The sequence below is a fragment of the Atractosteus spatula genome, chromosome 7, assembly GCF_055471065.1.
Source record: "Atractosteus spatula isolate fAtrSpa1 chromosome 7, fAtrSpa1.hap1, whole genome shotgun sequence".
Taxonomy (NCBI): domain Eukaryota; kingdom Metazoa; phylum Chordata; class Actinopteri; order Semionotiformes; family Lepisosteidae; genus Atractosteus; species Atractosteus spatula.
Window position 1 is genome coordinate 52,432,446 of NC_142712.1, and position 12,316 is coordinate 52,444,761.

At 41.0% G+C, this 12,316-nt stretch overlaps 1 protein-coding gene across 1 annotated transcript; it reads right to left on the reverse strand.

Annotated features, from left to right (window-relative positions):
- Positions 1 to 307: 307 nt before the first annotated feature.
- Positions 308 to 8,125, reverse strand: hapln3 (hyaluronan and proteoglycan link protein 3). Its single transcript, XM_088921483.1, has 5 exons — positions 8,053 to 8,125; positions 3,902 to 4,106; positions 2,151 to 2,519; positions 1,515 to 1,817; positions 308 to 838 (listed from the first exon to the last, which is right to left on the reverse strand). The coding sequence occupies exons 2-5, from the start codon at positions 4,011 to 4,013 to the stop codon at positions 555 to 557; spliced, it is 1,068 nt and encodes a 355-aa protein (XP_088777609.1). The 5' UTR covers positions 4,014 to 4,106; positions 8,053 to 8,125; the 3' UTR covers positions 308 to 554.
- Positions 8,126 to 12,316: the final 4,191 nt, after the last annotated feature.

The window sequence follows — 12,316 nt, forward strand, 5'->3', positions numbered from 1 at the left end:
ATAAAAATGAAAGTCATAATGGCAGTAATAATAAAGTCCATTGCCAAAGTATTTTTAAAAGTTCCTCTTTACTAAAAAAAAAACATACCCTTGATACTAGCCACATCTTGTGTTTTGCCACTCATCTGATAATTGGCAAACACAGAGGGAAAGGCAATAGAGCCTGGCTGCTCTGCAGCTCCTCTTAGCACAGCTAAGGGTGCAACATCTCTCAGGCACCGTGCGCTCTGCGGGAGCAGAAACGCAAGAAAAAATGTCAGGCCGCCCAAATCGAATGAGCAGCGCGAGACTGTCGAGGGCATAAAGAGGAAAGCAGGGCAAAAAACAGAGACGTGATGGAGGAAGGCAAGAGCGGCAAGAAAAAAGGGGATGAAAACACAAAGGAAAACACAGGGAACAGATGCAAGGGGAAAAAGAGAGGGATATTGCACAGGGCTGAAAACAAGACAGGGGTATGTTTAGTTGAAGGGAAAATGAAGGAGAAACAGAGGCAGACAGAGAGAGGGAACAGGGGTTGCATAATAGGTGGACCTCAACAAGCTGGGTGCTGAGATTTATTGTGTGCTGTAGCAGTAGACGCCGTGTTTTTGGTGCTGTGCAGGGAAGCCAAAGCTCCTGACTCCAGGCTCCTGAGGGCCGCAGTTGGGGCGGGGGACGTTTATGGGGTAGCGCAGGCTCCCGTCAGCCAGCCAGCCCGCATCACAGCGGTCGAGCCCCATGAACTTCCAGGCGGCGTACAGCTGCCCCACCTTGGCGATCTGGCCCCCATCCACTTCGCAGGCCTCCAGCGCCTCCGAGAAGTTGAGCTTGCGAGGATGCTGCAGGAAGTAGACCTTGCCTGGGGCAGAGACAGTGGGCACAGCAGGCACGTCACGCACTCGCTGGGCTACAGAGCTCACAACTAGGGCGCAGTTCAATTCATCTGTTCTCTACAGTGTCCCACTTTGTGTTCCAAATGTTAAAACATTTCTATACATAAGTATAAGTTTCTTCTCTTAAAAAAGATGATCTTCCAATCTAAATAAGGTAGAAAACAAGCTGCTTGCAAATACTGCTACTGTCACTGACAGTGTCAGTCTATATTTCAAAACTGAGAAGGAAAGCTGCTGAAAGATACTTGACACTCAACAAATACAGTACAACTCTAGCTAAATACATGTGAAGCTTTACAGAGTCCTTCCCTATTAATATGTGATGGACTGGCATGGAGATAATATGGTGCCAGCAACACTAAAAGCAAAGCACAGTAGGAAGAAAAATAATGCTGCCTGGAGTGACTTTAAATTCCGTATTTTCCAGGGTTTGACACAGACTCTCTTGAAAGACATTGTTATTTCTAACAATAGAAGTCAGGACATGTGGTGGGAAAACTGGATAATTCTATTGTGTTTGGTGGTGCTGATTTTAACATTACAGTGGTCTGTAATTAGCAGGCTCCTGGCCCCAGCAGTTGGTTGGGAGCATTGCAGAACATTACAGACACAGCAGAGTAAGAGCAGCCGACAGCCCCTTACCGTGCAGTGAGGATGAGAAGCAGAAGGCATCGTAGCGGTGCAGGTGCCGGTGTCGGGCCCCATAGCTGCGGACCCCTGGGGCCATATCCAAGCCCCCACAGGGCTCCCGGGACAAGGTGATGGGGTACTGCACTGTCCCATCAGCCAGCCAGCCCGCGTTGCACCAGTCCAGCCCTTCCTCCCAGGCCGAGAAGAGCTGCTCGAATGTGGCCAAGGAGGCGTCCTGCCCCTCGCAGGCACGCTCTGCTGCCACGAAATTCAGCTGGTAGCGTCCCGTTACAGGTTGGTATGGAAACACCACACCTAAGGGGAGCATAAAAGGAAAAGTTCAAAAGTGCCTTCAAAGCAGGAATCTCCAGGCCTGGTCCTGGAGGTTTTCTAGAGTTCTCTATACCAGAACCCGCAGGGCTGAGTGAAGTTATACACTAACCCTTCAGGACCAGGACTGGAAACTCCTGCTAAAACATTGAAGTTGTAGTTTTCAGTTTTTTGATTCCTATAACTTTCTTGTTAGGGGCAAAGCCCATCTAATTAGGCAAACAGGGATTATGTACATACTGTACTGCACGTTAACACTTTCCATTCCCCCATGAGATAATGACGAGGATTACAGTGGACAGGGCCAGACACGTTTACCTCGCAGCTCCAGCTCCACAGTGGCACTCTCGTCCTCCAGCCCGTCAATGACCTCACAACGGAAGCGACCAGTGTCGTTGAAGTGGAGACCTGTGATGACCAGGGACACCTCCCCTGGGCTGCCCTGCTGCAGGTGCACGCGGCCCTTGAACTCCCCGAAGCTACGGTGGTGCAGTCCGACGGCCACCAGCACGTCAATCTCGTGTCCCCCGTTGGAGGGCTGGTGGGACCACTTCACGCGCGTCCTGCGGGTGGTCTCCAGCTGTGGCTCATAGAAATAGCGGCAGGGCAGTGTCACGTTACTCCTGCGCACTGCAAAGACTGGCGTATCGGGAGTCTCCACACGAAGCCGCACCCCATTGAAATAAACTAGGGAAAAAGGCACAAAGACCATGTACAGTGACAGGCAGAGAGGTACAGTGCAGATGAACTACAATGTTCAGATCAGCTTTGCTAAGGTAGTGTTGGCAACCATGTTCAATAGTATTTACTATAGCTCTTCGCCACAATGAACAGGTAACCCAATCAATCTTTACATAGCACAATTAAGATGCTCCTTTACCCAAATACAGTACATTCCCTTATTTTAGGGTAGACAAGTACACCTTCAGGCTGTAGATCACCTGGGTGTGTGAGTTACGATTGTTCTCCATGGTGACATTCTTAATATTCAAATGCATCCCAAGATGCTCAGTGGATAAATTCTCCACTTGCTCTGAATGCATTTTGAGTTCTATACTGCAGACAGCACCACTGCAAGCCTGGGTCATGTCACTAGACAACACCAGCTTGGATTCCTGGGCCCCACTGATGTACAGTGGGTATTAGTTAGCCATGGCACTCTTGCTTTTCAGTGAAACAGAAACTCCTGTATTTGCTGGGAGCAGGCAAGCCTGCAGTGATGCCAGGATGTCTGACTCCTTCAACCTGCACTGTCTACTGTACTGCGCTGGTGCCTGCAATACGTCTGACAGAAACAGATCTGCCAATCTAGCCACATCTTTCTCAAATGTTCAGTGATTACAAACTGGGACGATAAACAACCTGAACAATAAGTGATTTATAAATTAGATATTAATTATTTGTAATTAATTATTTTGTTATAAATTAATAATGTATTGTCCTAAAAAAAGCTGCATTGTCCTAATGCAATATCCACTTCATTCAAAATGGAAAGTAGACAGACAAGGATTAGATTTAGCAGAGATGATGACTTAGAATTGTTGTTGTCAGTTATCATTTGTTGCTAAATGTTGGAACTGAAACCATTTTTTGCATCTGTAATGCCTCTCAGTTTACAATGCCTTGTAAGTTGTGGGAATATAGAACAAGCTACCCAGCTCGGCTCTTGAGGCCAGTGCCCTGGATTCTTTCAAGAAAAGGCTCGATGAGATCCTTGGATTAATTAACTACTAACTACCAAACAGGTTAGATGAGCTGAATGGCCTCCTCTAGTTTGTAACCTCTAGTTTGTAACCTCTCTTATCTTCTGACGTGTTATCTATATAAATATATTAGATTCCTGTCAGTTACAATTGTCTGTAAAAATGTATGGCAACCAATGTTGCATAACTTCTAAAAGGGCACAGCTGTAAGATGTCCAGTACTCACTGGTTTGCTAGTCCAGCACACAGATCCTATATTGTCTCATGACACAGGCAGGAGTGTTGCGAATTGCTGTGCATGTACTGTAAGTAAACCAACATTTATACAGTGTCCTGCTCAGTGAGCAGAAGTAAAATGCTCCTTACTTTCTCCATTCCCATTGCCATTCATGATGTCATGGTAGGAGAAGCCATTGGAGTAGGGGGCAGCCCAACAGGTGCAGAGCAGCTGTAGAAATATTGGCAACAGGGGCAGCATGTTGATAATGGCCACGTCTGTCTGCGTCCCTCTGTATGTCTGTCTATAGAGCAATGAGGGCCCGGAGAGCAGTCCTGGGACAAATGTATGTACCTATAGGAGATAATATTATCTTAATGACAATAAACACACAAAAATATTTCCTTATTATGGTGAAGAAGTAGTTATTATTACAGTATGTATTATGCATAATTATTATCTAGAATGTTTTGTTTTTCTTGAACCAGCTTGGTACTAACAAGTTATATAAATGGATATTAAGAAAACATTAAGATTAATGTAATTGTTAACATTAATATTCAGAAGGCATAAAGAAAATGGAAAGTTTGTTCATTTTAATGGGCCTTTCTCATTATCCTGCTTGACTCCACCAACTTGAGGAACTGGCGTTTGCTCTCTGAACACTGCTCACCTCCCACAAGAGGGCAGTAACACACCACTCAGGCGATGAATGTGGCCAGTCTGCAGCACGCAGAAAGGGCCCTGACCCAATGAATTTTGCTGATGAAAATATTCCATCCCTTACATACAAGGGGATGCTTTTCAGCATCCAGAAAATGAATGCTTTCAGACAATTCCTCTGTGCCGTTCATCGTTCCTCTCTGGTGAGGGCAGGACTTTCCAAACATCCATTTGGCTGTACCACATACAGTACAGTATTTAGAATTACTACTGTTCACAGCTAAATATTGTACAAGACTTTTTTTTAGGTCTGGAAAGACAGGAAGAGGGAGGATCACTCTGAAAATGTAACATGCGTTGATCTTCCACACAGAATCAAAGAATTAAAGATTCTCTTGTACTGTATTTCCACTAATTATCATTTAGAACTTGCCATTTTAAGACCACTATGTAGGATATGTACTGTATGGGGAAGTTTTATACAGAATGTCTCTACCTTTCTCATATTATTTTCCTCCATCCACTGTATGTCTTTTTTAATATATTTTAATATATTCCTCCATTACGTTGAAGGTCTTTGATTAACTCATTTACAGTCTACTTTATTAATCTTTCGATCCTCAGGATATTGATAGCAGAAGTGCTTCATTTACTGTACATTCTTGCTGTTTGCATAGCTCGTTTTGTTGCAGTTGAACAACCTTGGTTAGACAGGACTAAACTTTATTGACATGACATTGTGACCTGGGGGGTTAAGCTCACTGTGTAATCAGCTTGATGGTCAGTAATTAAGCCCAACACACTGGTGTTCCCACAGGACAGGGTGGGGGGTGTTCTTTATGGTTTGCAGTTCTTTATGGCCTGGGTGCCCTTTCTTACCTAAATAACAGACTCCAATTCAACTGAATGAACTGAAGTGAACCATAGTTCAACTGAGATTAACAGTATCAGTAATGTCAGATTGTGGATAGTGGATAATTGTTGTGTAACCTTTTTTGGCTTGGATGCTTTTAGAGCAATATTGATCCTTAGCTTCCCATAGACCTACTGAAATGGTACCTGCTGAAAACGATACCCCTCAAAAGAAAAAGCACAACTCCCCTGAAGTTGCACTTACCCCATTCTTAACCAAGGCTGTGGTCCTGGGAGTAGTGTAATAGTATTCCAATATTATCCACATTTTCTGCATTAGATATACCCAAGGACCAGGCCAATGGTATTATTATCATATCTTTTGCTCATCCAAGTAGATAATAGAGTGTAATTTTCAGTCACTATAATACAGATTTATTTGAGAAGTATGCAGCTACAGTAATCCCAACTTTCCCAACTTTTAAGGCCTTTTAAGAAAGGTCTTAAAAAATTAAGGTTTAAGATTAACTCAACTGAGCACTCCGATGAAAAGAAGATAGAAAGAGTACCCTTTACATTAGAGTTTGGATTTTTAAAAATTCTATTACACTCAGTCAAAGTTCTGTATACACTCAGCTTTAAAGGTGATTAAAGAATAAAGTATTTTTTTAAATAATTTAAAAATATATCACTCTTGCAACACCACGTGGCTTCTCTGCAGCCTAAAATAAAACCACCTCTAGATTATCTTTAATAGATAAGTCTGCTACTGTACTTATTTTTTTTAAGATTTGTTTTTATATACATGATCACTGCTCCCTAAATAAACTTTGTTGTAGAACAGCTAGACAATTACATAAAAAGAATCAGATGGCATTTACCCTGCTCACGTAATGTGGGCTAGTGGTGCCTGCATGAACACAACATAATAATTAAGTGCCTTGTATTAATGACTTTCAATTAGATTCTCTTAAGTATAAGTCTGGTGCTTATTTAAAAGGCATCTGGCTCTGTGCGTTACATTAATGAACTGGAAGCTGGCATCCACACCTTCTCATGTCATTGGTTTAGAGCTATGTTACAATTTCTTAAACTTGAGAAACTCTGGGATACTCTTAGTAGATCTGTTAATAAGTTCAATAGGGTGTGGCAGCCTTTGCTTCATAATATGATGTTAACATGTAACTTTCTTGACAATATGACACTAAAGGCTACTTGAGAGCTGTCTATCATGTGGCTGAGATGTGTAAAGGTTTGTGTCTATTATTTGTCTCATGTTCTTATCAGGATTAAGGGTTTGTTTTTGCTTTCGCTTCGGGAGTTGGGGAGAGGATGAGGGAGATTTTCAGGGTAGTAGTGGGAAGGAGTGGGGTGATCAGGGAGAAATGTGGGTGGAAGGGGGAGGGGGGGCTGGGAATTAATTTCAGGAATGTGACTTGTCTGTTTCGAAGGCTGTTAATGTATTAGTTCATGTTCAATTTTGCTTCTTGAAGGCAATAAAAAATGCAAGATTTTTCAAATATTTGGAGCTAGTTGTAAAATTTGAACCACCCACTGTTATTGTACAGTAATTATGATTAAAAGTATAGAACTAAAGATGAATTAATATGTTCATCTTGAACATGAAACATCTTGACTGAAACATACACTATTGCTAAAGCTTTGCAGAGTATCTACAGTATATCCTGTGAAATGAAATACAGCAATATATTTACTGACTGTGACATTCCTGTTCAATAAAGCTTATTAAAGCTGTCTTTAGGGAATGATACTGTTTGCAAAAGCAACAAGAGGAATCGGCTTCACGGTTCCTTTGCAGGAACAATTGAATGAAGTTCTTCAATACATAGGATCACTGCCATTTGCTAGGAAGGCGGCTTAAATCCCATGCTATTGATAAATGAAAAGTGTGCTCTTATATACAGCATAAGAGTTTTTTTCCCATGTTGTGGAAAAGATCTTTGAAGATTATTACCGGGGAAAAAATACACACTCTCACTGCGCGATGAAGCCATAGGAAGACACGTTATTGATTCATAAAAATCCACAAGACGATGAAGGCACAATAAAAAGTAGATAATAGATTGTAACCTGTGTAAATTGTAAATTTGTCCACCTGGAATTGCATAAAGTCATCATTCTAGCTCCTCGGTAATGGTACCAGAAAAAATGTTGCAAAGTTGCACAACAAAAAGATTTACAGGATCGCCAAAGGAGTCTTTTACATTTTCGCCTCAAAATTGAAAACGTTTACCGGTTTGTTACATTCAAACGATAGGTGGTGCAATTACTTGCTTCTTACGAAGAAAGAAATTTGTATTGTATCATTATAATAATTTAAATGAGTCTGAGCGTTCTTTTGGAACATTGAATTGAAAAATAATAGACTCATCACCCACCCGTAATTACAGCACATTTTGGCTTGTTCATGTTATATTTGTAGAGAACCTAATGAGGTGGCTCATTAAAAAAAAGTTATAGTCTGAAATATTACTACAAGTCCAGTGTTCAGGTTATCAAATTATACTGGTTTCGAAACACGACTTTTAATAACATTATTTTCAAGCTTAACACAACGTTTATTCGTGTCTTAAATTACACTTAAAATGTGCAGTTTTAATATTTTCTGTACTGTATGCTGCGTTAGATATCTTTAAATGCTGACATACATAAAACATTATATTAATCTTGAAGCTAAACTATTCTGGAATAAATGCATGTGTCATTTTAAAAAACACAAATAAAAATGCACATTTTAAAGATAAGTTATCAGGTTTTAACTCACGGCTGCAGACGGTACTTCGTTGTCTCTTATATTAGTCTCTGTCCTCCCGTTTCACACTGCCTGTAAGCAAGCACTTTCGTAGTAAAACAGAAAAAAGTTACTGTACTTTTAATTGATCTTCTGGACTAAAATAGGAGACTTGACGTCACCACTGAGCTAAGAAGAGAGGCAGACCCCAACTTGCGATCTGCCCGCCCGCTATTAAAGTAACATGGCTTTTTAAAGAAGGGAGATCGGCCAGTTTATAAAGATGGCAACTACGGTACTTACGTCTGTCATGCAATGAAAACATTTTTAAAGTATTTAAAAGATGCACTATTCTATTTTAAACATGCAAAGCAAGAGAAGGAATTTCTCGGAACTGCTTAGCTCATTTTTTATGTATGAAATAAATTATAGGCTAAATGTATAAGGAGAAGTAAAAAGAATAGCGTTTGCGTAATTTACTTTATGCTTTGACTTTGAGTGTGAACGTTGTCTGCAGTTTTAAACATGTTGTTATACTCAACCAAGTTGTCTTGTGCAAAAACAATAGCCAGTGGTCCCCTTTCCAGTAGAGTACAATCGTCACCATTTTAGAAGCACTCCAGCTGTGCTTCTTAGGAGGTTGAACACACGGCAACTAATACCAGCATTAAAAAAAGAAAACCTGTTTCTTTTGCTGAATTAATCAATGATTTGTTTCAGTGGGATATTCAATGGGCAGGCCCTGTGTGTTTCAGAAAAATGTGCTAAAAAGGAAGAATTAGGAACTTGTCAAAATAAAAGAGCAGAGAGGGTCATTTAGTGTTTGGTTGTATCTTCATTGCAAAACTTTGATTCAATTAAATTTCAATTCGGTTTTATTTGTATAGCACTTTTTACAATGGACATGGTCACAAAGCAGCTTATTCCTGGTGAGGGATATTAGTGAGAAAAAAAAACAACAAAAAAAGACAATTCCATTGCTCCCCTGGGACCTTGGAAAGCTGTTAATTTTTCACCTTAAATAAAACTTGAAAAAATGTTGCTTGCTCTGCAGATGAGCTGTTATGCTATTTAAAGCATATGTTCCCTAAAGGACTAAATAACACTACCCTACTGAAGTGCTTTCGGAGTCACCACCCTTGGCCAGACCATGCACAGGACAGCAAGTCATGCTTTCTCTCTGACCCCCATTCCTTTGGTAATTCAGAAGCCATTTCCTCCCTGCAGGTGTGTCATTACCATCATTATTATTCTTTTATTGAATTAATAATGATAATAAATGAGTTCATTTGTCACCTAGAGAAGGAGGAAAAAGCTGATATGTGGCCTTTTGAAAAAGCAGGACATTGCCTCTGATCTCTCGACCCATCCTCTGTTCCGGTATGGTTGTAGAGTTTGTCACTGAGGAGACAAAGGCCCATGGATACCTCCAAGCGATGGATGTTGTTTCTGGATGCTGTGTATCAGCTCCTTACGGAGACACACATGGCTGTTGCAGATGTGTTTGAAGTACACTGTCAGAAAACAAAGATAAAAGCATTTGCCCAGGGCTAGACATACCAGGGCTATGTGAATAGCAGAGAAGTGGAGGAGGGTATAATTTGTACAATAAAGTACAGGCAAAAGAGTATTTTGCCTTGAATTTGTGTTTAGGTGGTAGACAGCAGTGATGATGTGAATGGTAGAATGAAGTTTTGACACACAAATGAACAAATGTACTGTATGATAGCTTTCATAATTGTAAGGTACTCAACTACTGGCATTTGTTCTTCTATGAAGCAAGAGCATGGTGGAGTTTCATGAGTCTGAAAGAGGGCATTAAGCCACAGTGATATGATTTTATTGCATGAGAAACACAATTTTAGCTCTCTGTTTTAGGAGTCTGTTTTGTAGCAGTGTTGGGAAGGCAATAAGGTTTGGAGATCTGAAAGTGGAATAGACTAAGACCAGAGTGCTTTTGTTTTGTGTGTGTATCGTACATCACCAAGAAAGTTAGGCACCATCTTTTGCACCTTTGTCAGTAACTGACCTAATCATCTATACTGTCAGAAAATCAGGTATGATCCACTGATCCTGTTGTGTAGTGGTAGTGGGCAGCCATCCCTGAGGCACTGTTGAAGTACTGGTAGATTGGACCAACAGTTCACCACATTTTAAGGATATCTTCATGTGGTCAGTGATGTTCTGAATTGATACTGTACATTTTTATATTCAGTGTGTATTTGATTAATGTAATATACCTCGCAAATATAAACATAAAGCCTATTAGGATCAACAGGCTGAGAGAAAAACCTTTCTGTCAAAGATTATGGTATTGATAAGCTGATACGTTATTGAGAACTGTTGTCCTCTGACAATCCCATTTTGCAGTATCATTATTCGTATCATTAGAGACATTGTTAAGGGGAAAAGGGGAGACCTTACAGCAAGTTAACGTCTAAGATTAGATAACATTATGGCAGGATATCCTTTTTTCTTCCACAAACCCTAATCTTGGAAACCATTTCCTCTTTCAGAGGCAAGTATATTTTAGCCCCATTTCTATTATTGTTTGAGCATAAAGACTACTCATTTAGTGTGATTTAAAAATGGGGAGTCAGAAGTAATGTTGCACCGATTGTCAATCGGTTATGTAAATTTGCTATTTGTACAGTTCAGAATTTTTATCGGACAGTGACACCTATATGTTTTTTAACTTTTAGTGTGGAAAGAAGGAGTCAGAGAGCTCATAGGTTTGGCAGTAATTCTGAATGTGCTTGGAAATATTTCTGATTTCCGTTCTGTGGTAAAAAAAGGAATGCTTAAGTGGCACATACCTGGTCAGAAATAGCCTTGTTTTTCAGGAGAGAATCCTTCCTTCCTGAGCCTCCCTGTGCCTGCCTGTGTTTTCCTCCTATTCTTCAAGCCTTCACTCCTCTTTCCCTGTGCTTTCCTGCTCGCTCCCATCTGTGCCAGACACGCTGACAGACAAGACATCAGTGCTGCCCGGTGCTGACTGACAGCCTGCTGCTCGCTGACCTGTGCTGTGCACTGCCCCCTTCAGCACAGAACGGCCCCTGAACAAGAGCTTCCTCCAGGCTGTTTGTTCTGCTAATCAAGGAATCAAGAGTATGCGGATTTCGTTCTATCAGCATCCTGCCTTGCTACCCAGATTATCAGTCACCGAGTGATTTCATCATATTGGCCAAGGTGCTCCATATCTTTCAAAGCATTTAAAGAACAGACCAGTAATTTAGAGATTTAGGTCATGAAAGGTGCATAAGCCAAGATAGTATTGTGTAGAATTCTGTATATGCTGTATACTGTAGGCAGTATAGTGGTGTGGTAGTTAGCACAGTACGTGGGTCCTCAGGTTTTTTCTGTCTGGGGGCAGTATGTTCTCCCTATGTCAATGTGGATGGTCCATTTTCATCCCACCTCATAAATATATGGTGGCTGGTTTAACGGGCAAAATTAAGTTGTTTTTTATTAAAGAATTAATAAAATAATTCACTAGGAATAACAACACCCTAGAATTAAGTGTACTAAAATGATTATAGTGTTTTGCTAAAATGTGGCCTACCCGCTTGGCTGAGGGCTGACCTCCTGGCCACAGGATGAGGAGGCTGGGACCCCCATCCAGAGGGAGGAGTGACCAAGGGGCAGCTGTAAAGGTGGAGAGGAGGTGGAGGTGGGATGCATAAAGATATATGCGAGGGAGAGAAGGCGATCACATACAGTATTTATAGTGAGAGGAAATGATATCAGGAGTGACTGCTAATTACCGACAGCCGAGGTTGACTGAACTTGGCTGTTGTCATCCCTCCCGAACTTTCATTATAAATTCCATTTCATGAGTGTCCGCTCCCTGATAGACTGGTGTCCCATACACAGTGATGCATGATGAGCTCTGGGCTGTTGCAATCCTTATCAGAAATATGAGTCTTTTGATTATGGATGGATACCTTAAGCACAAAGCTGTTAAGACGCCTTGCATTGTGGTACTCTTCTCACCCAATGCTTTTCCTGCTGAATGCAGAAATAATTCTACAGTATGGCGATCTTTTACTGAATGTAGAAGAGAGTTTATTCTGACTGATATGTATCATGTAGCAGATAAAATAACCTTTTAGCTTAATGAAACATGAAGAGGATAAATATCAAGGATGGGTTCCACTTCACATGTTCAGTTTGATAAGTGTGATGAAATACAGTGCATACTACAGCAATTCACACTGGCAGCTTATGTAGACCTTTCAGAGATTCTGATCAACGTGAATTAAATTGCTGAATGAAAGGTGTATTAGTACCAAAACTG

Bases quoted from the DNA above. Each gene is read 5' to 3' on its own strand.
- hapln3 (XM_088921483.1), bottom strand. From the start codon at position 4,013: ATGCTGCCCCTGTTGCCAATATTTCTACAGCTGCTCTGCACCTGTTGG. The intron at 1,818-2,150 runs GTAAACGTGTCT...TGCTCCCCTTAG, and splicing joins TGTGGAGCTGGAGCTGCGAG to GTGTGGTGTTTCCATACCAA. The intron at 839-1,514 runs GTAAGGGGCTGT...TCTCTGCCCCAG, and splicing joins CTTCTCATCCTCACTGCACG to GCAAGGTCTACTTCCTGCAG.